The sequence below is a fragment of the Oryx dammah genome, unplaced genomic scaffold (genome assembly GCF_014754425.2).
Source record: "Oryx dammah isolate SB20612 unplaced genomic scaffold, SCBI_Odam_1.1 HiC_scaffold_16, whole genome shotgun sequence".
Classification (NCBI taxonomy): Eukaryota; Metazoa; Chordata; class Mammalia; order Artiodactyla; family Bovidae; genus Oryx; species Oryx dammah.
Window position 1 is genome coordinate 325,652 of NW_024070200.1, and position 20,065 is coordinate 345,716.

The 20,065-nt window shown below is 65.9% G+C and overlaps 1 protein-coding gene across 5 annotated transcripts in view; it reads right to left on the minus strand.

The window, feature by feature from the left end:
- PACS2 (phosphofurin acidic cluster sorting protein 2) overlaps nucleotides 1-20,065 on the minus strand; it is a 58,305-nt gene that overhangs the window by 3,584 nt on the left and 34,656 nt on the right. The window contains exons 4-24 of one of the 5 annotated variants that reach the window (XM_040256792.1): nucleotides 19,230-19,355; nucleotides 18,144-18,306; nucleotides 17,606-17,679; nucleotides 17,265-17,321; nucleotides 16,102-16,161; nucleotides 13,030-13,187; nucleotides 11,512-11,602; nucleotides 11,150-11,224; nucleotides 10,417-10,559; nucleotides 9,420-9,552; nucleotides 9,053-9,157; nucleotides 8,827-8,933; nucleotides 8,563-8,717; nucleotides 8,222-8,332; nucleotides 7,285-7,393; nucleotides 6,648-6,680; nucleotides 3,158-3,200; nucleotides 1,752-1,794; nucleotides 1,342-1,477; nucleotides 526-752; nucleotides 160-273 (exon numbers count right to left, since the gene is read on the minus strand). In XM_040256792.1, the coding sequence (XP_040112726.1) occupies nucleotides 160-273; nucleotides 526-752; nucleotides 1,342-1,477; nucleotides 1,752-1,794; nucleotides 3,158-3,200; nucleotides 6,648-6,680; nucleotides 7,285-7,393; nucleotides 8,222-8,332; nucleotides 8,563-8,717; nucleotides 8,827-8,933; nucleotides 9,053-9,157; nucleotides 9,420-9,552; nucleotides 10,417-10,559; nucleotides 11,150-11,224; nucleotides 11,512-11,602; nucleotides 13,030-13,187; nucleotides 16,102-16,161; nucleotides 17,265-17,321; nucleotides 17,606-17,679; nucleotides 18,144-18,306; nucleotides 19,230-19,355 (2,263 nt within the window). Of the gene's footprint in view, nucleotides 1-159; nucleotides 274-525; nucleotides 753-1,341; nucleotides 1,478-1,751; nucleotides 1,795-3,157; nucleotides 3,201-6,647; nucleotides 6,681-7,284; nucleotides 7,394-8,221; nucleotides 8,333-8,562; nucleotides 8,718-8,826; nucleotides 8,934-9,052; nucleotides 9,158-9,419; nucleotides 9,553-10,416; nucleotides 10,560-11,149; nucleotides 11,225-11,511; nucleotides 11,603-13,029; nucleotides 13,188-16,101; nucleotides 16,162-17,240; nucleotides 17,322-17,605; nucleotides 17,680-18,143; nucleotides 18,307-19,229; nucleotides 19,356-20,065 lie in introns of all 5 variants that reach the window. The other 4 variants (XM_040256791.1, XM_040256790.1, XM_040256794.1 and 1 more) reach the window with 4 other exon arrangements.

A 20,065-nucleotide genomic window follows, 5' to 3' on the forward strand; every position in this document is an offset into this window, starting at 1 on the left:
CTTCCAGACGCGGCCCCGCCCCGCCCCGCCCCGCCCCGCCCCGCCCCGCCCCGGTTTACTTCAGTTTCATGTTGGCAACAGGCCCCGCCCCGAAGGGCCCGCCCCGAGCCCCGCCCACTGGCCACAGGCCCCGCCCACCCGCGCGCGCGCCCGGCTCACCGCGCAGCATGTTCTGCTGGTGCTTGGCCGTGCAGATCAGGCGGCTGATGCCCTCGATGCACTGGCTTTTGGACTCCGCGTCCTTGTCCTTGGTTTTCTTGGGCAAAAACATCACTAGGAGGAAAGGGGGCCGCGCTGTGCTCCCGCTGCTCCTTCCGGGCCGGGTCAGCGCGGGGTGTGCGCTCCGCCGGCCCCGACCCCGCGCCCCTGGCCCTCCTGCCACGCGGACCCTGACCGCCACCACCCGCCCGCCAGCAGGCCCTTGCCCAGGGGTGTGGGAACGAAGTGGCCCCCAGGCCCGCAGCACCCTCGGAGCCTGCGCAGCAGCCCCTCCGCCCCGACAATCAGCCCACCGCCCCACCTCACCCTTCTTGTTCTTCTCCTTGGTGACCACGGTCATCGACATGGTGGGCGTGGCCGCGGCCTCGCCGCTGCTGGGCAGCCTGCTGACCTGGAGAGACCGGAAGGTGCACTTGAGTGTGTTTTTGGTGGTGGGCGAGTCCTTCTTCTCGGCGTCTCTCTTCCTGTCTGCGGGCTGAGCTGCCGTCCAGTAATCCACCTGCAGCCCCATGAGCTCGGCGCCGACGCCCTGGCTGTGAAAGACGAGGGAGGCTCTCACCCCTCCGTCCTCAGCAGGGGACGGCAGCACCCCGGGCCGGCATGGGCAAACGGGTGCCCTCTGATGCCTGTGCTGCCCGACCTCGGGGACCACCTCTGTGTGGAGGGCCCAGGCCACCCGCCCCTCACAGGTACAGGCCCCAGGGGGCCTATGGTGGGCCTCCCCAACCCTGTGGCAGTTGTCTGGGGGGTTCCGCTGGGGGGAGCCCTGACGGCACCCAAGAAGGGCTGCCAATAACCACACCCACTGTATTCCAGGCCTGCTACTCACAGCCGAGTTTCCAAAACTCCCTGTGGCCAGAGCACCCTATATTTATAGTCTGTAGTTCCGGCCCCAGGAGTGCAGAGGGCCAGGTGGGGAGACATCAGGCCAGGACTGAACAGTGGGGCCCCCCCAGCTCACTTGCCTGAGTGAGCCCTTGACACCACTGTGTCCCCGGCAAGGTCACTCTGACCCTCTGCTTCCTGGCAGCCTGGGGTGCGGTTAGGGACCCCAAGGAACCAGCTGGTTCTCAGCCCCGTCCCTGCTGTGCTGGGGGCAGCACTTCCAGTGGCTGCCTTTACCTGGGGGAGGACAGGCCTCCGCTCACTGACGGGGAGGAGGGCGGGGTGGGCGAGGCCTCCTTGGCCGCAGGAGACGTGGACGGCGGGGTGGATGAAAGCACGCTGGAGCCCGAGGGGGCCGCGTCATCTGAGTCACCTTAGGGGAGGAGTTGGGGGCAGTGCTGAGCTTCCCTCACGGCTCTGCCTGGGCAGCTTGTGGCCCTCTGCACCCAGACGTGGCAGGGAGGCCAGGCAGCTATGGGCTGGGGGAGCACGTGTGGGAAGCCGGAGGAACCCCCTCCCCCAAAGCTGAGCGGGAGCTGTCAGGCCTCAGGGACAAGGGAGACCCATTCCTGGTGAACACAAGCCCCGCAGCACACAAGCACCAGGGCTGCCGCCCGCCGCACCCCCACCCCAGAGGACACAGTCACCTGACGTGGCCGAAGACGGCTCCACTATCCCCACCTTCACCACCTAGGAGGCAACAGGACGCTGCTGAGGGGGGGCGCTCCAGACCCGGGTAGGGACCTGTTCCCTACAGCTGCCCACTTGCCATGTCCCCTCACCCCCCGGAACTTCTGGGGCTGAGCCGGGTCCCAGATCCTCAGTGCGAGGGGCAGAGCTGGGCTCAGGAGAGCCACTGTCCATGTGGTCAGCTGTGCCACAGGCCCTGGTGAAGGACCCTCCCTCTGCAGGTGGTGTGTTTGGGAGACGCCCTCAAGACGCAGCCTGCTTTGGCCATCCTGCACTCCCGGGATAAAGGCACAGGCCCCAGAGGCCCCAGGCTGCTGGCCAGCTGGCTGCTGGCCTGGCCCTGACCTGTGGCCAGCGTTCAGGACCCACATGGCCTCCGGCAGGAGAGGAACCCTCTCCCCTCGAGTGAACCTCTCAGATCTCACACCCTGGCCTCAGCAAAGCACGTGTGCGTGTGACTGGCCGGGCACAGGCAGTGGCGCGTCCGGTGCTGGAGAGAGGGAGCCCGGCCCAGCGGGGCACCAAGGTGGCCGCAGGACCTGCACTGTTTCCCCACGGGCTGCCAGGGGTGTCAGCCCACACCGACCGGGTGGGAGCTGTGCCAAGTGAGAGAGATCGCAACGACGACCGCAGCCTTGGGCACACGGCGGCGGCTCACGTGCAGCCAGCAGGGCAGGCCCAGCAGTCACCACAGCAGCTTCCGCAGGACAGCCCCGGACACGCTCCCTCCCAGCACGGCTAGCAGCCACCCCGCGCTTGAGCAGAGCAAGCGGCCAGAGGCCCTGCCGCCTGCCTGGCTGCCGCGCGCCTCTCTCGGCAGATGCCCCGGCTGGAGACCCCAGTGAGGCCACAGGCTGTGGACACACAGCCGGCCGTTCGGCGGCAGCCCTGGCTCCTTGGCCATGGGACAAAGTAAAACCTTCCAACTTACAGGCCACGCTCCAGCCAAGCAAGCCTGCCGAGGCTCCCAGAGGACAGAGGCAGCCCTCTGCCCCAGACCCCAGGAGGGGCCTGGCCTGAGGACGGACGGCCCCGGGTGGCCTCTGAAGAGCTGAGCCTGACACTGAGCCCCGCTGCCCAGGATGGAGCCGAGGACTGGCCCCGCGCCCCCAGGCGGACCGCCCGCTTCCAGAGTCCCGTCCCAGCAGTGCCTGGGCTCACTCCCCACTCGAAGCAGGAGAGGGAGACTTTAGGGCGGGCGGGATGCGAAGGCAAGTCGTCCGCTCCAACTGAAGAAGGTTCTGGACCGTCGCGTGAAGACGACGACACGCTGATCACGTGGGCGGATCGCGGCCGCCCCGCAGCAGAGCAGCCGGGCAGCAGGATGGCGGGCAAGGAGGCGGCTACCCGGGGCAGTACTCACCCCGACGAAGGGAATGAACTTCTGGGAGGACTCCTCGTCGGGGCTGAGACAGGGAAACACACAGTCAGCCTCCCTTATGGGCAGGGCCGCCCTCTGCAGCGCCCAGCCCCACCCGGACTCATGCCCGCCCTCCCGAAGGCACCGGCCTGGACCTCTGACCGCAGGGCCCGCTGACCTGCAGGAAGCCTGAATGCGTCTGCACGAGGTCCAAGCCCCGAGGGGCGGCCCGAGGCCATCTGCTCCTCCCTCTGAGGCGCCTGGCGCGCAGGCAGCTGGCCCAGCCTGGAGCCACTCTGCTGGCCCCCGGGGCCCCAGGAGAGGGCAGGCTGCCTGTGCCCCCAGGACGCCCCGGGAGCAGCCGGGGCCACCTCCAGGGGGTGGGGGTGACTGTCCCGTCAGGCTGAGACTTCCCCTCAACAATCTGGATGCAGTTGGTGCCCACTGGGGGGCATTTCTTGGACTAAGAGCTTCGGGACAGGACGGGGCAGGGGTCGGGGGGAGGCTCTGAGGGCAAGCTGCTGTACTTGGCCCACAGGCCCTGCACAGCTTTCGGCAGAGCCCAGCCTCTCCAGGGTCACCCGTCACGACCACTGGCAGGGAGGTAGCCAGAGTCCCTGGGCCTGGGTGGGGCGCCTCTTCCACCCGCTCTCCCCGGGCCAGGGCTGGTCCTGCGGCTCAGCTGGTGCTGCTCTGACCCCCAGTGTCCACCTTGGCCTGGGCTCCACCAGCGGCTGGGAGAGCACCCCCTTCTAGCCTCCACCTGGGTCCCCAGGGCAGGACTGGTCCTGGACCTTGTGTGGTCCCTCCCCCAGCCACAGGGCAGACAGGTGCCCCCTGTCCTGCTTCCTGGGCCGGCACCCTCTCCAAGCCATCCTCCCAAACCTGAGCTTGAAGTCACAGAGCGACTCTTCTGCAGGGCAGTCCACACATGCACACCCAGCAGGGCAGCGGCCCGTGGGTGCGACCCAGGGAGAAGCCTCTGCACCAGGCAGGCCTGCCAGTGGGGACCCAGGCCCAGCTCAGCCAGCTCCCTGGGCACCAGCTCTCGGGACCAGGAGCCCCAGGGTACCAGAGCTTGACAGGAGGCTCTCCCCCTCCCTGTCCCTGTGGCGGATGGAGGCTGGGGCTGGGGGTGCCCCGGTGAAGTGTGGTCACCAGCTGGACAAGTGCCCCTGATCCAGGGGTCAGTACAGAATGCAGGTCCCAGTCCTGGCAGGTGCTGCCCTGTGCCCAGCATGCCACCCACATGAGGGGACAGCAGTTGGCAGGAGCCACCCTCCCCTGGGCACCCCTGGACGTGGGCACCCGTGAACCACACACCCACCCAGCACCACCCACCCCATCTCTGCAAAAGACCTTGCAAACGACTCTGGGTGAGAGAACCTGCAGGTTCAGCCCGTCCAGCGGAAGGGGAAGGGGAAGGTGAAGTCGCTCAGTCGTGTCCGACTCTTTGCGACCCATGGGCTGTAGCCTACCAAGCTCCTCTGTCCATGGGATTCTCCAGGCAAGAATACTGGAGTGGGTTGCCATTTCCTTCTCCAGGGGATCTTCCTGACCCAGGGATCGAACCCAGGTCTCCCACATTGCAGGCAGGCGCTTTAACCTCTGCACCACCAGGCTACCAAACTCCCAGGCCTTCTTCCCATTGTAAGAAGAAAACGGTCGAAAAAGAAAACTTCCCTTCATTGCGGTTCGTGTAACGAAACCACCCTAACCTTGTGCCTGGACCTCCTCCTGCATGTTAGCAGGCAGGACATCTGGGGGCGTCCCTGGCCGCACAGGGGCCTTCGACCCACAAGGCCCCCACCTCAGCAAGCCACTGCCTGCCACGCACTCCCACCCCTCCACGATCGGCACGCAGGGAGGCAGACAAGGGAGAACCCCAAGGAGGGGGGACTTGGAGACTCCACAACACAAGCGTCAAAGCCAAGCTGTGCTCCTGGGCCATGCAGACGACATCCAGCACGCACGTTCCCACGAGACGGGGGTGACACCGGCTTCCATCGAGACCCCTCACCCTGGACCCTGCGTGCAGAGGGCATGCGTGCTCCTGGCAGGGACAGAGATCAGGACTCCTGGGGCCTGAGCCCACGGCTCTGTGCCAAGGCCCCTGGGCATGGCTCATGAGACCTGTGCATGGGGGAGGTGCCTCCACGTGGCAGCGGTGGCACAGAAGCTGAGGGGAGCCCACGCCGGCCAAGAGGCCAGGGTGGGGGTGCTGGGCAGCCCGCACAGTTGCCTGAGAGGACCACCAATGGGTCTGACCTCAGGCGGGGAGCTGGTGCTGAGCAGATGGGAGCCTCCCTGCAGACGCCCTCGCGGGGCTGGGCTGGAGGAAGCCCGGGACAACTGTACCCGCTACCCACCCTCTCCCGGGTCTCCTGACCCCTCTGGGTGGACAGCAGCCTGTTCTGTGTGCCCGCTGCCCTTCCAGGCCTGGGCTCTGAGCCCAGATGGCACACTGGCTTTCACAGGGCTCCAGCCGGGACGCCGGGACATCGGGACCCCCCCAGCCTGGGCGGGTGTCACCTCTGTAACGCGGGGGTGGGGGCTGAGCACGGAGGAGGCTTGGGGTCTCCCAGGCCTCGGCCCCAGGTGCGGCTCACGGGGGCCCACCCTGGTACAGACAGGCGCTGCGGCCCAGGCAGCAAAGCAGGCCACGCTCCCGGCGCAGCTGATGGGGGTGGGCGGGGAGCGGAGCGGGCGCAGGCCCAGAGGACAGCCCGGGGTCAGCGGGGCACACCACGGCTGGTCTTTCTCTAGACCCTGAGGCTTGTTTAGCAGGACAGCTGAACGGGCTCACACCCCTCCTCCTGATCCATCCCAGGGCCCAGCACAGAGGCGGCCTGGGACCCAAGGACTCGCCCTGGGGCTTTCCCAGAGCAAATGCCCTGAGACTCAGGCAGAGCAGCGCCCTGAAGGGCCCAGTGCCAGACACCTGGCAGGCAGGGCCATTGGGCTCGGCTCCGACATGCGGTCAAATGGAGAAGCCGCCGCCTCGGGGGGCAAAAACCAGAGAGCCTCGCTGTGTGCAGAGATCCCAGTGGTCTGGCCATCATCCAGGTAAACCCCAAAACAGCCGGGAAGCTGCCCCAAGCCGCTCTCCCTGGCTGCTGGCAGGGGCACTGGGAGCAAAGCCCGCGCCGAGTGGTGCCAGTGCTTGGTTGGTGGCTCATGGGGTGGAACCAGTCCCTGTGGCAAACAGCGGCAGCACTGCCAGGCTTCAGAGACACAGCAACTCAGAAAGGAGTTCAGCCAGCCGCTTCCCGACCCGCACTCGGGACTCAGACGCTACCAAGCAGCAGACTTTGTCCCTGAGGCTGGGTAAGTGCCCGAGAGGGACGGGCAGCGCCAGGAGCCGGCTGGGTGGAGACCACGCCTCCTGACCCCCGCATGGAGACCTGAGGGCCGCCCCACCCGCTGACACTGCCAAACAGCCCTGAAGACCAGCCAGTGGGCGGGAGGGGGCCGGATCCAAGGACAGCGGTACCTGAGGGCGAAGTCAAAGTGAAAGTTCTTTCTCCTTTTCAGAGAGCCGCCAAAGAGAGAGACAGGACAGGACGCTATTAGGCGCTTAGGGGCCGCGAGGCACCCACTGGGGGTCCCTCACAGAGCCGGGGGCAGGGCAGCTGAGCTTCTCAGACCAGCTGCGGTCTGCCTCTTCCTGCAACCCCCTGACCGCGCCTCTGTTCACAGCTGGGCAAGGGGACCGCTCGACCCCCTCAGATTGCACAAGGCCCCACCCCATGCCAGCGGGCACCAGCCCAGCCCCTGACCACCATCCTGCACAGGGCAGGGGGAGGACCGGGTCTCCCGCTGGAGATTGGCAGCTGGAGGAGGCAGGTCCCTGCTGGGCCAGCACCAGGACCGCTGCTCTTGTGACTCCAATTATAGGAAATCCCAGCACGTACAAAGGTGAAGAAAAATTGCCCAGCTGATCCTAACTCTGATTTGCATCGGGAAAAGGTACAGGGGTCAGAACTGGGGGCTTCCTCATCCCAGGCCTTTCCATCCCGTGGGCCCGTGAGTGACCCAAGGCGCTGGGACAGTGAGGACGCAGGCTGCTTGGCCAAGATTGCAGATGTACGGCGGTCTCCAGCCCACACCTGCCCGGCCCCAGGAGGTACCTCTTCTGCTTGTAGGTCAGCATGGCCTCTGCAATGGGCAGCTGGTGGGCGCAGTTGGCCCCCGAAATGTACTGGGTGATTCTCGACACAATGTCCGGCGTGTCCTGCACTGCAGAAGACCAGGAGGGGTCCGTGGGCATGGTGCACTCCAGCACCCAAGGTCGGGGCAGCCAGGCTGGGCATGGCTGAGGGGCTCCTCTGGCTGCCTCCCTCATGGGGTCCTGGGGAGGGCCCTGCTGCTGCTGCTGCTGCTGCTGCTAAGTCGCTTCAGTCATGTCCGATTCTGTGCGACCCCATAGATGGCAGCCCACCAAGCTCCCCTGTCCCTGGGATTCTCCAGGCAAGAACACTGGAGTGGGTTGCCATTTCCTGCTCAAATGCATGAAAGTGAAAAGTGAAAGTGAGGTCGCTCAGTCGTGTCCGACTTTTAGCAACCCCATGGACTGCAGCCTACCAGGTTCCTCCAGGCCTCTCCAAATCCTGAAAAGCCATCCCCGGCCGGTCACCAAAGAGCTTTGTGGCTCACGGGCAAAGAAACATCCTGGCCCACCCCCCACTGACCATGCCTGCTGACCCCAGCTATCTGACTGGCACTCAGGCCCAATACATAAAGTGTGTCTCAGAGCAAAGCAAACTGCTGACTTTCAAAATGAGGTGTGATGGGCTGGGCAGCAGGGCAGGGGCCCAAGGGTGAGGGGCGCAGGGTGGGGGTGGGCGGGAGGGCAGATGGGGGCTGGTGGAGAAGGGGGCGCGGGCCGGGGGGGGCAGCTGGAGGTTGCGGGTGGGGTGTGGGCGCAAGGGCCAGGAGGGGTGGCGGGGGTGGGGGCGGGGCAGGGGGACAGGAGGGGCACGGTGAGGTAAGGAGAGGAAGGGCGCAAGGGGCGGGGGGTGGGGGGCGGAGGACGGGAGAGGCCAGCGCGCGCGTCCGGGGCCTCACCGGCGCTCTGCGCCTCCAGCTTGTTGAACAGGTCCCTCCAAGCCAGGTCCTGGAAGAAGTTGTTGTACCTGTAGTCCACAGAGCCCAGGTACCGGGCCACGGGGTGCGAGCCTGGGGGCCAAGAGCGGCGTCAGGCGCGGCCCGCTTCTCCGCCCCCTTGCCTCGCCCCGGGGCGGGGGTCTCCCTGAGGACTCTGCCCCAGGCAAGCCAAAAACGGGGGGTTTCGGTCTTGAGAGCTTTTAAAGGTTAATGAATAAGCAGGCCTCCGCTGGGCCCTGCTGACAGGAGGCCCCAGTTGGCCGGGCGCCCCCGGGCAGCCCCAGGGCAGGGGCCCCCCTCACCCAGCGGGATGACCAGGAAGCGCATGTAACCCAGCCAGTCGGGGGTCTTGTGCGACAGCTGCTCCACGAAGAGCCGCAGCACGGCGCTGAGGTAGTGCTGCGCGCCCGCCACCGCGATCTTCACGGGCGTCGGCGGCTGCGAGTTGCAGTTGCAGCTGTGGGCGGACGAGCGGCAGAGCTTCAGGAGGGCGGCCCGCCCGGCGCCCGGGCCCCTCACGCCATCCCGAGACGCCGCGGAGCAGATAACCCACGTCCAGGACTCACTATCTCTGAATCCGAGACACGATGGTGCTGAAGGCCGCCTGGACGTCGGCCGCGGAGCAGGTGCAGACCACCGGGAGCGTGTGCCGCTGCAGCACATCCGAGAGGAACTGGGGGGCGGGGGGCCCTCAGCCGCGCGCCCCGCTCGCGCCCATGGCAGGAGGGCTGGCCAGGGCCCCAGGGCCCTCCCCCCCGCCGACCCAGCCCGGGCTGCCCGGCCCCTCCGCACCTGCCCCTGCCAGTCCGAGGTGTTCACGAGAATGATGTTTTCCGGGAGCTGGTCATCGGAGACGAGAATGTGGTTTAACTGGTCGTACACAGTCTTCCTGGGGATCTGGGGAGACGGGGCTTATCTGCAGCTGCCCTGAGGGCGAGCTGTGCCCAGCCCCTCGCCCGCCCAGCGGACCCCCAGCAGCCACCTGGATGCAGGCGGGAGAGCCCGAGCGGCAGTGCGCGTGGACACACAGCCCCCGCGTGGACAGAGGCCAGCAGCATGGCAGGGGCTCCCACTGGCCTCTCAGCGCCCCCGCGTGGACAGAGGCCCCAGGGCCGGGCAGCATGGCAGGGGCTCCCGCTGGGCCCCCACTCGCAGGTACCTGCAGCTGACTCCGCGTGTCGGGGCAGCGCTCGTTGTCCAGGCTGTTGGCCCGCTCGTTTTGCGGGCGTGCCGGTTGCCGCTCCTTCAGGGATGTGCTCCGGCCCCGGCGGCCCGCCTGCTTCCCCTCGGACCTGTGGGGCAGCCGCGGGCACTCACTGCCCTGGGTGCCCGGCTGCTCTGGAGTGAGGCGGCTGTGCTGGGCACGGTCGGGCAGCTGGGCCACAGGCCGTGAGGAAGGAGACCCCGGCCCCTCCCCTGCCAGGCGCGCCTGGCGCAGGCTGTGCCCGTGTCCTGGAGCTCAGGGTGCCCCTCCCAGGCCTGACACGGGCCCCTGTGCACCCCCAGGTAGTGCCAGCACCAGAGCCCTGCTCCTGGAAGACTCCCGTCCCAGAAACACAGAGCCAAGGCCTCACGGAGGCCAGTGGCTGCCACGCCTGGCTGCTGGCTCCCGCAGGGCGCAGCCTGGGTCGGGAGGCTCGGTCCCAAAGGCTGTGTGCACGTCGCCGCCCTCCCCATTTCCGGGAGGAGGCAGGTGCAGGGAGGCAGCGCGGGCTGATCGCAGGACGAGAAGCGGGGAGCGACGCGTCGAGCGCCTGCCACACGGGACCCCAGCCAGCTGCCCCTTGCCCCGCAGAGGCCTTGCACTGGACGGTGTGCTGTGGGAGGGCTGCTCTGCTTGTCTGCATGGCCCGTGCCCAGCGGGCACACCCCGCCCACCCTGGCACCAGGCGCCATGGAATCACAGGCACCAAGCACAAGCCTGCCCCAGCCCAGATGGCGCCACAGGGTCCAGGACAGGGGAGACGGGGATGGCAAGGCTTCCCTGCCCTTGGAGCAGGCAGCCAACTGCAGATGGGGGTGAGTGAGGGTCCCAGGTGAGCCCCCCGAGGGATGCTCATCCAGCCAGATAGGCCCCCCCACGGGGCGCCTACACACGCTCCACACCGGCCCATGGGGCACTGCCTGGGCCACAGCCTCCCGGGGCGGCTGGTCACCTGGTGGAGGGGATGACCAGTGATTCCGTCTTGGTGATCCGCCCGCTGGGCGGCAGCTTCTCAGTGAACAGGTCCAGGGCAGAGGCCTCCACCTCGGGGCTTTCCTCGGGTGGTGCTGGCTGCTCCCCGGGGGCGGGCGTGCTCTGTGGGCAGAGGATGGAACCGTGGGGAACGCACACGCCCAGGGCCTCCTCCTGGCGCTGTGCTCCCGTGCCCAAGCTGCCTTGGTTTGGGCGAGGGCGCTCAGGCCTCTCCTGGGCTGGTGACTCTGTGCCTGTGGCCATGGCCACATGCTGCCCTGCGAAGCCAGCTGACCTCCACCTACAACCTCAGGGCGCCCAGTCCTGCCTGCAAGAGGGAGACCCGCACCACCCCGGCCCTGCCCTTCCTTGAGAACCTGCACGAGAGCAGCAGGAAGCAGCCGTGGTGGTTTGTGCCTGAGAGGGAAGCGGGGGGGGCCCTGACCATCCCCCGGGGGTAGGCTGAGTCCAGGGGACCCTGATTGCCCCTTGGAGTTAGGGTGAATCCAGGGGCCCTGACTGTCCCCTGGGGGTGGGGAGAATCCAGGGGTACCCTGACTGTCCCCGGGAGTGGGGTGAGTCCAGGGGGGCCTCATCATATCTCTGTCTGTAGGTTCTAGATGGTGGGAGCAAGAGGACCTCCAGGTCACGGGGCAGACCCCGAAAGGCAACACGTAAGTGGGCTCTGTGAAGGTGGCCCCACGCCTGCTTACGTGGGCCACTGGATCGGACACGCTGTCACTGGGCTGCTTGCCTCCGAGGACTCGCGTCTTCTCGGGTACATCGGCCTGTGTGGATGAGACAGGAGGGAATCAGGAGGTATCCGGCAATGGTGCCCAGGCTGGCTCACCTCTGGGCAGGGGGCTCTGGGTTTGGAGGCAGCCTAGGGAGACTGGCCAGCGTTTCCTGGACCGTGGGCTCAGGGCCACCCCACAACAGTCACTGGGCAGGGTACTCAGGCCGCATGGCAAACCAGGAGGCAGTGAGCCTCGGGCTTGTCAGAGCCTCCAGTGACTCAGACGGGAGGATCAGGGTGGCCCCTGCCCGCCCGAGGACCCCAGCGGGGGCTACTCACCGGGCTGGGAGGCTCCCTCTGGCTGCGGGCGCTGTGGATGCTCCCGATCTCTGTCTGTGAGCTGGAGTGGGACAGGCCTTCGAAGTACGGCCTGGGAAGCGGGGACAGAGAGTGTCTTGTCCTCCGGCACACCCCCAACCAGGCCCAGCAGGGTCGAGCACAGAGTAGACCCCACCCTCGAGGACCACAGCACAGGCAGGACGCCGCGGGCCTGAGAGCCGCCCAGCATACCTGCGCCCCAGAGCCCCCCAACCCTGGGGGCGTCCTGGGCACCCACGACAGCTGCACCTGACCGCTGGAGGCCTGGTGGGTGGGGGCCTGGGCCCCCCCAGGCCAGACTGCAGGAGCCGAAGGTCAGGTTAGCGAGGGGCAGGACCCCGGCAGCATCTGCTGGTGAGGCCCCACGGGCATGAAAACGCGAGGCTGGACAGCAGCGCGAGGTGGCGGGACAAGGCCCGAGACGCCACACGTGTGTCCCGGGACTGGGATGGGGGCTGGCTGGGGGCTCGCCCTGCAGCACAGCTTCCGTGGGGACAGCGCAGGTCGGCTGGGCCGCGGAGGTAACCTCGGCGGCTGTCAGAAGCGGAGACCTGCCCCCGTGAAGGCAGAGAGGGGTCGGGGGGCCACGGTGCTAGCCTTCAAAGTGGAGGAGGCGTGGGCAGAAGGTAAGCGGGACCCCGGACCTGGGCCTGCAGCAGCTCCTCCAGGAGGAGACTGGGCTCTGTGAGCAGCCACTCACTGGTCAGGACTGAGGCCCGCCATTGGGGGGGTGCTGTCATGGGGGTCCCATCGTGAGGGGGAGGTCCCACTGTGGGGGGACTGAGTCTGCTGTGGGGGTTCCTGCCCTGGGGGGGTCCCGCTGCGGGGGTTCCCCCCCCCCGGGCCCCCCCCCCGCCCCCCCCCCCCCCCCCCCCCGGGGGGGGTCCCGCTGTGAGAGATCTGCGAGGCTGCGGGGGGCAGGTGACAAAATGCCCGCCCCTCCTGGGTGCTCCCCGGGCTCTGACTTGTGCTTGGTTAACGTCTAACCATCAGCCAGGCCACAGACCCTCCTGCCTCTGACTTGGGCTCCTGGACTCAGACCTGCCTGGCCCCCTGGCTCCAGGCCAGTCTGCAGGCCCCCACCTCCCCCCTGCCATCAGCTCTGTCCGCACCTCTGCCCCTGGGGGGACCTCAGTGCCTCCCCAACTCCCCACAGGACAGACAGGCCCAGGGCGCCCACTGGTCCCTCCCGGGTCCACGTCCCGCCTGCCCCTCCTTCCCGGACATGGCCTCCTGCGGGGCTGACCCCGGCTGGCTCCACACTGGGCTCTCCCTTCGCCACACCCCACCTCTGGGAGCCCCGCGGACCCAGGGCTCCCTCGGGGTCTGTGCCTCCTGTCCACCCCCTCCCCAGAGCCCACACCCCAGAGGGCCCCCGCACACTGCCTTCCCTTCCGGCCCCAACGACCACCCAACGGGCCGCCTCGCGTCTGGCCTCTGCCGACCGCCGGCTGTGAAGGCAGACGCGGGCGCGCGCACCTGAGCTTCGGCTTGGGGGTGCTGAGGACGCTGCCGTCGTCCTCCAAGTCGGGGCCGCTGTCGCTGGGGTCCTCCACGTCCAGCGTGTCGTACAGCAGATCCAGGTCTTCCTCGGCCTCGGGGACGTGCTCTGCGGGGTCCTGCTCCGAGTCCAGGACCTACGTGAGGCCAGAGGTGTGAGGCTGCGGGACAGACGGGAGGAGACTGCTCGGCCACCCGGCACCCTTCCTCCAGCCACTCCCTGCGGGCCCTGGGCATCGCGCCGAGGCCTCCGGTCACCCGGGCGCTTGGCTCAGCTCTCCGCTCGGCCTGGGTGCCTGCACCGCCGGCACGGCCTTCAGAGCACTCGGCAGTGCTCCGACAACAGAAGCCGTGCTGCGGCCCCAGCAGGACCTGGATGCGAGAGGCTGCCCCCCGGCGCCCCTGCCCCCCGGCAGCCCCCAGGCCCGCGCACTGGCCCTCTCCCAGGAGGGCACACGCGCCGGAACCCCTCGGCATGCAGTCTCTCCCCTTAGTGTCAGTGCGTGAGAGTGCGTGTGTGTGCGCGCCCACAGCCAGCTCCTCCTCGCTAGTGGGTCTTCACGACCGCTCACAGCGTGTCTGCCGTCGGCCAGCGGGGACGGGGCGATGCTCCCAGGTTCTGTGGCTACAGGGAAGCTCCTGTAACGCCATGGGCCTGTGTGGACGTGTCTCCTCCTCACGGGGAAACACGGGCACTGCTGTGTGCCTCGCAAGGGTGTCTAACCCGCTCAGCCTCTTTTGCAAAGTGGTGGCACTACGGATGTTCCCTCCAGCACGTGAGTGTTCCGACGGTCACATATCCCCATCGACACGTATCTTCCGTGTCCCTGGGGACGGCCCACCCAGTGGCCATCGAGAGGGGTCCACAGCTCTGGCCTGCACTCCCCGATGACTAGCGGTGTCAAGCGTCTCTTCGCGTGCTTACCGGCTTCTTCGTGTCTCTTCTTTGGAGGAGTGGCTCCTCAGATCCTCTGCCCAGCTTTTAAAGCGGACAGTTTTCTCACTGTGCTGTTCTGAGTTGTAAGTGTTCTTTATATGCTCTGGATTACACGTCTCTTATCAGATCTATGATTTGCAAAGTATTTTACCCCGTGAGCTGTTGTTTCATTTTCTTGATGGTACTGTTTGGAGCACAGAACCTTGAATTTTGATGGACTCCAATTGCTTGGTTTTTCTTTGTTTGCTCATGCTTTTGGTGTCATATCTGAAAAGCCACTGCCTGATCCAAGCTCACAAATACTACTGTTTCCTTCTAAGAGGTCTACAGTTTTGGCCCATACATTTAGGCCTCTGAGTTGCCTGGAGTTGGTTTTTGTGTGCACTGTTGGGGGGTGGTGCCCAGACATCCCACTGTTCCAGCACTACCTGCTGAAAAGGCTATTTCTCCCCATTGAATGGTCTACCTGGAAATCAACTGACTGTTAATAGAACGACTTAACCTCACTTCACTGACCTGCTGAGGATGGCAGCTTTTGCTAAGTTCTGAAGACACAGTGTGAGCCCTCCAAGTCTGTTCTTCCTCAACAGCCGTCTTGTTGATTTGGGGGCCCCAGCATTTACGGCTAAGCTCCAGCACGAGGTGTCTGGCCTCTGCAAAAGGGTAGCTGGAGGTCTGCTAGGAATCGTGTGGACCTGGAGGCCAGTGTGGGGAAGACCGTGGCTCACGTGAGGAGCCGCCGCGAGAGGATGGCGCCACCCCGCGTGTGGACATACGGCTGCCGCTTCCGGGCAGCACGCGCACAGCACACGCTCGCATCACGCGTGCCGTCGGGAGGGCGACAGGCAGGAAGGCCAGGGGTCTCCACACGGGGGAAGCAGGCTGCAAAGGCCAGTCGTTTTTTCTCTCTTCAGCGGCAGGAGGAAACAGACTACAAACCTCAGATTCTTTCCCTTCTCTGTACCAATTTAAAAGCTTTCCTTTAAAATTCTGTGTCGCCATGACGACACCTGGTTCCACCTGAACTTTTCTCAAATCTCGAGCGAACTAAGACATTCTTCTTATGGAAACGTTCTTCTTGGGCTGCTGCTCTAGGTTCTGTCTTCCAGTCGGTTCCACCAAAGACTCAGAGCAGACTTGCGGAGCCAGGATGCTCTACCCAGGCAGACGCTCTCCTGAGCTGGGTCACCCAGACCACGCATGTGCTTGGAAACCTGCCTTTCTTCAAGACTCATGTCAGTCATTTTATGGCCTGGGATGACTCACTTTGTGTCAACGTTATCTCAAAATGCATGCTGTGGGTGAGGGGCCTGGTGCCAGTCTCTGACTTTTGAGACATTTCCTTTCTCTAATTAACAGTCTCCTGATAGGCATGTAACTTATTCCTAAAGACTAGCAGGGGGGCCCTCTTTCTGCCCCCTTCTGATATCTATGTTAGAAGTTGTCTCTCTCTCTTTTATACTTTAATAAATCTTTATCACACAAATGCGCTGAGTGATCAAGCCTTGTCACTGGCCCTGCATTGAATTCCTGTCCTCAGGAGGCCAAGAATTCCGGCATCGTTCACGGCTCAGCAGCAACCTCTCACTGCTGGGACCCACGGAGTGACAAGGCCTTGGGGCTCAGACACTTACATGCCACACGCCCTGGGTGGGTCCAGAGCCTGGGAACAAACTGTCCTCTGATCACATTTAAAGAAAAACCAGGCATTTTTCTTCCGGTTATCAAAGTTCTACAAACTCATCATTTGGAGATTAGAAAAAAGTGAAAAAAAGAAATGTTAAAGCACACAGTTGACAGCCAGGGAGGCCGTGTGTGGTGACAGGGTACACGGAAACTACTCAGCTTTTCTGTGAACCTAAAACTACCCTAAAAAATACAAAAGCCCATGGTCCCCCGACAAGATGATGCCCCTAAAAAATAAAGCCCGTGCCCCCCCCCAAGATGACACCCTGCTGTCCCCCAGGTCTGCCCAGCGACCGTTCAGGAAGCAATGCCCGGGCCTCTGCCCATGCCCACGCAGCCCTGGGGGTGGCCCCAGCATCCACACTCCCGGCATGGGCCTCCAGGCCCTCCTCCCACCAGGGCCCCGGCTGCCGGGGCCGCCCCCTCACCTCGTCGGAGACTTTAAACCTCCGCAGCAGCGCCACCACTTTCTGCTTGAAGTTTTGCTGCTGCAAGACAAGCGGGGTGCGGTCAGAGCGCACGGGGCTGCTCCCCAGCAACAGCGGGCGGGGGCGGCTCAGGCAGCGGAGATCCGTGACCTCCAGCCTCCCGCACTTCAGCAGCAGCAGGCGTTTTCAAAGCGTGAAACCACACTTGTGCTCAGACTTGTAAACGGGCCCACAGACGGGCTGGTGGTCTGGGCCAAACACAGGGACGGAGGGGGCTCTACGGCTCTTCCAGAAGCCCCCACAAGTGAGGGCCCGCCCCGCCTCCGTGGACCGCGTGGTGGCCAGGGTGCAGGGGCCCACCTGCCCCAGTGCAGCCGTAACCACAGGGCTCAGTTCCAGGCGCCGGCCCTGCAGGAGGAGCCCCGGCTCCCTCCACAAAAGCCGGACGTCGGGACCCGGCCCCGAGGCTCACACAGATGCTGTCCCGGCAGTTCTGGACGCACTGTGGTCCAGACAGCTGGCTCACTCAGTGTTCGGGAACCAGCCCGTGGCCTCCCGGCCTGGCCAGGGGTGGCAGGCTCTGGGGCAGGGGGTCAGCGCTGGGGCTTCCCGGGCCGCCCTCCACATTGGCCTGGCCTGGGGCCACAGCCCGGCACGCAGGGCAGCTCGGCACCGGGAGCTCGCCTGGGAGTACGGGCACCAGGGGTGGGTGCTCTGGGACTGGCCTCCGCTCCACCGGAACCTCCCTTCTGGAGGAGGGGCCTCCAGCCCTTCAAGCCCCGGCCCACCTGCCCAGAGCCAAGACAGGGGCCAGCCTCACACTGGGCGTGTCCGGGCCAAGCAGCAGGCTTGCTCGGAGACTGGCCTCACCCGCTGTCTCTGGGCCTGCGGCCTGCAGCCTGAGGTTGGCACGCTGATGCCCTGGAGACCCTCCTCCCAAGGCAAGGCCATGGCATGGGGCCGCCCACCTTCACACTGTTTGCAGGGAAGAGGCTGGACCTCAGGAGAAGCCACAGAGCCAGGCTTCCGGGGAAGCATGCGATCGGACAGGCCGCCCCACACCCTGCCCGCCCCCTCGGCCCCCGACCCAGGCCCCCGCCCCCCACTTCCCCAGGTTAGTAAAACCAGTCTCCACCGACCCTGGTCATGGACGGCGTTCTTACTATCGATCGCCGCTGCTTCTTGGGCTTCCCCACATCAAAGTCATCCTCATCCAAATCCTGGAGAGACAGGCCACGCCTGAGCCACACGCGGGGCCCAGGGACCCTCCCCACGCAGACTCCGGGTGTCAGAGCGCCTGCTGGCAGCCCCCAGGCCCCAGGATACCCTGTGCTGGCGGCTCTGGGGGTCCTGGCGTCGCCTCAGGGGTCCCACGTGGCTCCAGTGACCCCAGCCCCGGTTACCTACCCCTGGCCCCCTTCCTGCCCCGTGGGACTCCCCCATTACCCCTGCGGCCCCATACCTGCCCCCTGGGGCTCCCCCATTACACCCCTGCGGCCCCTACCTGCCCCTGCACGGCGTCATCACTGGCCTCCTGCTCAGAGGAGAAGCTCTCATACTCCTCCTCCGAGTAGTTCTCTGCGGAATGAGGACACAGACGGGAGGGCGCCCTGAGGTTCCGACCCCAGTGTGCAGGGAGCCGCGAGGACAGGGCCCCCACGGGCGGTGCAGCAGGTGGACGGCCCCCACGCGGTCTTCCTGCCCCTCACAGGGTTCGCCCCCCACGTGCCCCCACCACGGTCTGGCCCTTCCTGCCCACCACAGGGTCCTGGATCTTCGGCTGGACGGGTTCCTGCCTGCCCACCCCCACCTCCAGGGAGACAGTGACCCCAGCTGTGATAGAAGACGGCCCAGGATGGAGCCAGATGGGAGAAGGCAGCATGGCTTCCCGCGACTCGCTCAGTGGCTGGGTCCCAGTGTGGGGGCGGGACTTGGACGCCCACCTCCCGACCCTCGCATCCCCGCCCCAGCTCCTCACGCCCGCAGGCTCATAGCCAGGAGGTGGGGTCCGTGGCAGAGAGGCGGCCCGAGGCGGCACTCACCGGTGGACTTGGCCTTGGGGCCGGCCTGCATGGCGCTGTCCTCGTGGTCGATGGGCTGGCTGGACAGTGAGAAGATCCAGATCTCGGCCACCTTGACCGCGGCCTCCTTGATGTTGCTGCAGAGGCTCAGCACCTGTCCGCCCTCCGCCGGCTGCTGCAACACCTGCGGGGGCACAGCTCTGGAGACCCTGCTGGCCCGAGCCGGGGGGCACACGTGGGGGTCCGCCGGGCCTTCCTCTTGGCAGTGACCAGAGGGGCCGCGGTCAGCGAGGCAAGCATGAGGGGCAGGGGGCACACAGGGCGGGAGGACAAGAGGACACGGGGCCAGCGGCCGGGCCGCGAGGGGGCCTGCCGTCAAGCGGGGCGGTTGGGGCCAGGCCCAGCCCCCGAGCACCGAAGGCCATTAGGAGGGGCGTGGCAGCGGGCCATGTGTGAAGCCCCAGGGGCCAGCCCAGAGAGGCCCGAGCCTCAGGACTCAACACCAGGGGCCAGGCCCCGGGGGGCAGGGAGGACGGGCCCCTGTGCCAGCCAGAGCTCTGGTGCCACAGAGCGGACACCCCCTGGGTTTGGCCCAACAGGACGGGGAAGCCCTGATCATGAGAGAATCGAGCAGACCTCTTTCTGGGCAGCAGAGCCCCCCAGCCCCCACCTGGCACCGTCCTGTGCCCCCCACTAGGATCCCAGGTGCCCAAGCAGTTCACTGGACGGGCCTCGTCATGACAAACCAGGAACAATGCCTCCGCGTTTTAGAAGCTGTGTTTGGGGTCATTTGGTCAAATCCAGCCTGATGCTGGAGTTTTAGGGACCAGGTTCTTTTTTAATTTGGGGGACTCAGCTGGGGCGGCCAGCTCTTTCGTTAAGGAAGAAAATGAGGCTTTTGAGGAGAGCAGTGCTTCCTATCACCGCCACTGAAGAAGCCATGTTAACAAAGGGGGCTGGCAGCACCCCTGGCCCACCACACCCCGGACAGCCTCCTTCCCGCTGGGCAGGAGGCTCAGGGGGGCAGTGCGGGCGGGGTGCCTGCAGGGACGCGCCCTCAGCCGCCCCGCCCGCCAGGAGGCCCAGGAGGCCGTCCGCCGCCCTCACCTCAGCCATGTTGACGGAGCCGGCCGCCAGCGTCTTGTAGCCCAGGATGGTCCGGTGCTTGTATCTCTTTCTTCGCTGCAGCATGATCTGAAGCTTGTTGCCTTCTCTCTTCAGGAAGTGGGGGTACTGCGGGGGAGGGGCACAGTGACGCAGACCCTCGGCCCTCAACACCCACGGGCCACGCGCCGGAGCCGGGGGCCCCGGGCCCGCTGCTCATCACAGGCCGCGGCCACAGCAACGGCCGCTGGCGGCAGACGCGCCACGCGCTCAAGCCCTCCGGAGGGGCCCGCCCGTCTGGGCTAACTGCTCAGCGGCACCTGCCTGGCGGTCCAGGCGCCGTGCCCACCCAGCACTCCGGGCCCAGGCAGCCACGCCCGCTCCCAGGACCCCGGCGCTTGCGCACAGTGGCACACTTGTGTGCACAGAGCAGCTATGCACGTTTCCTCAAGGGTCACAACTAACAGCCTACTGTAAAAGCTGGGGGCCACAGGCTGTGCTCCGCTGGGGCGGAGGTGGAGGTGAGACCCCTGTGTCCACGCCCAAGGAGCCACAGGCTTGAAAACAGCGAACCGCACGCTTTGGAAATTACACGCAATAGACCTGATTCCTGGGGCATTCCCCGGCGGTCGGGACTCTGGCTCTCACTGCTGAGGGCCTATGTTCAGTCCCTGGTTGGGGAGCTGAGATCCCAGAAGCCACTTGACGTGGCCAAATAAATAAAATAATAATAATAGAACCTGATTTTCCTCACCACCACCCCCACAAAGAAAAGTCAATACAAAGCCCAGAAGCCACCATGGGGCTGGGGCAGGGAGGCGGCCTGGGGGTGGAGGAGG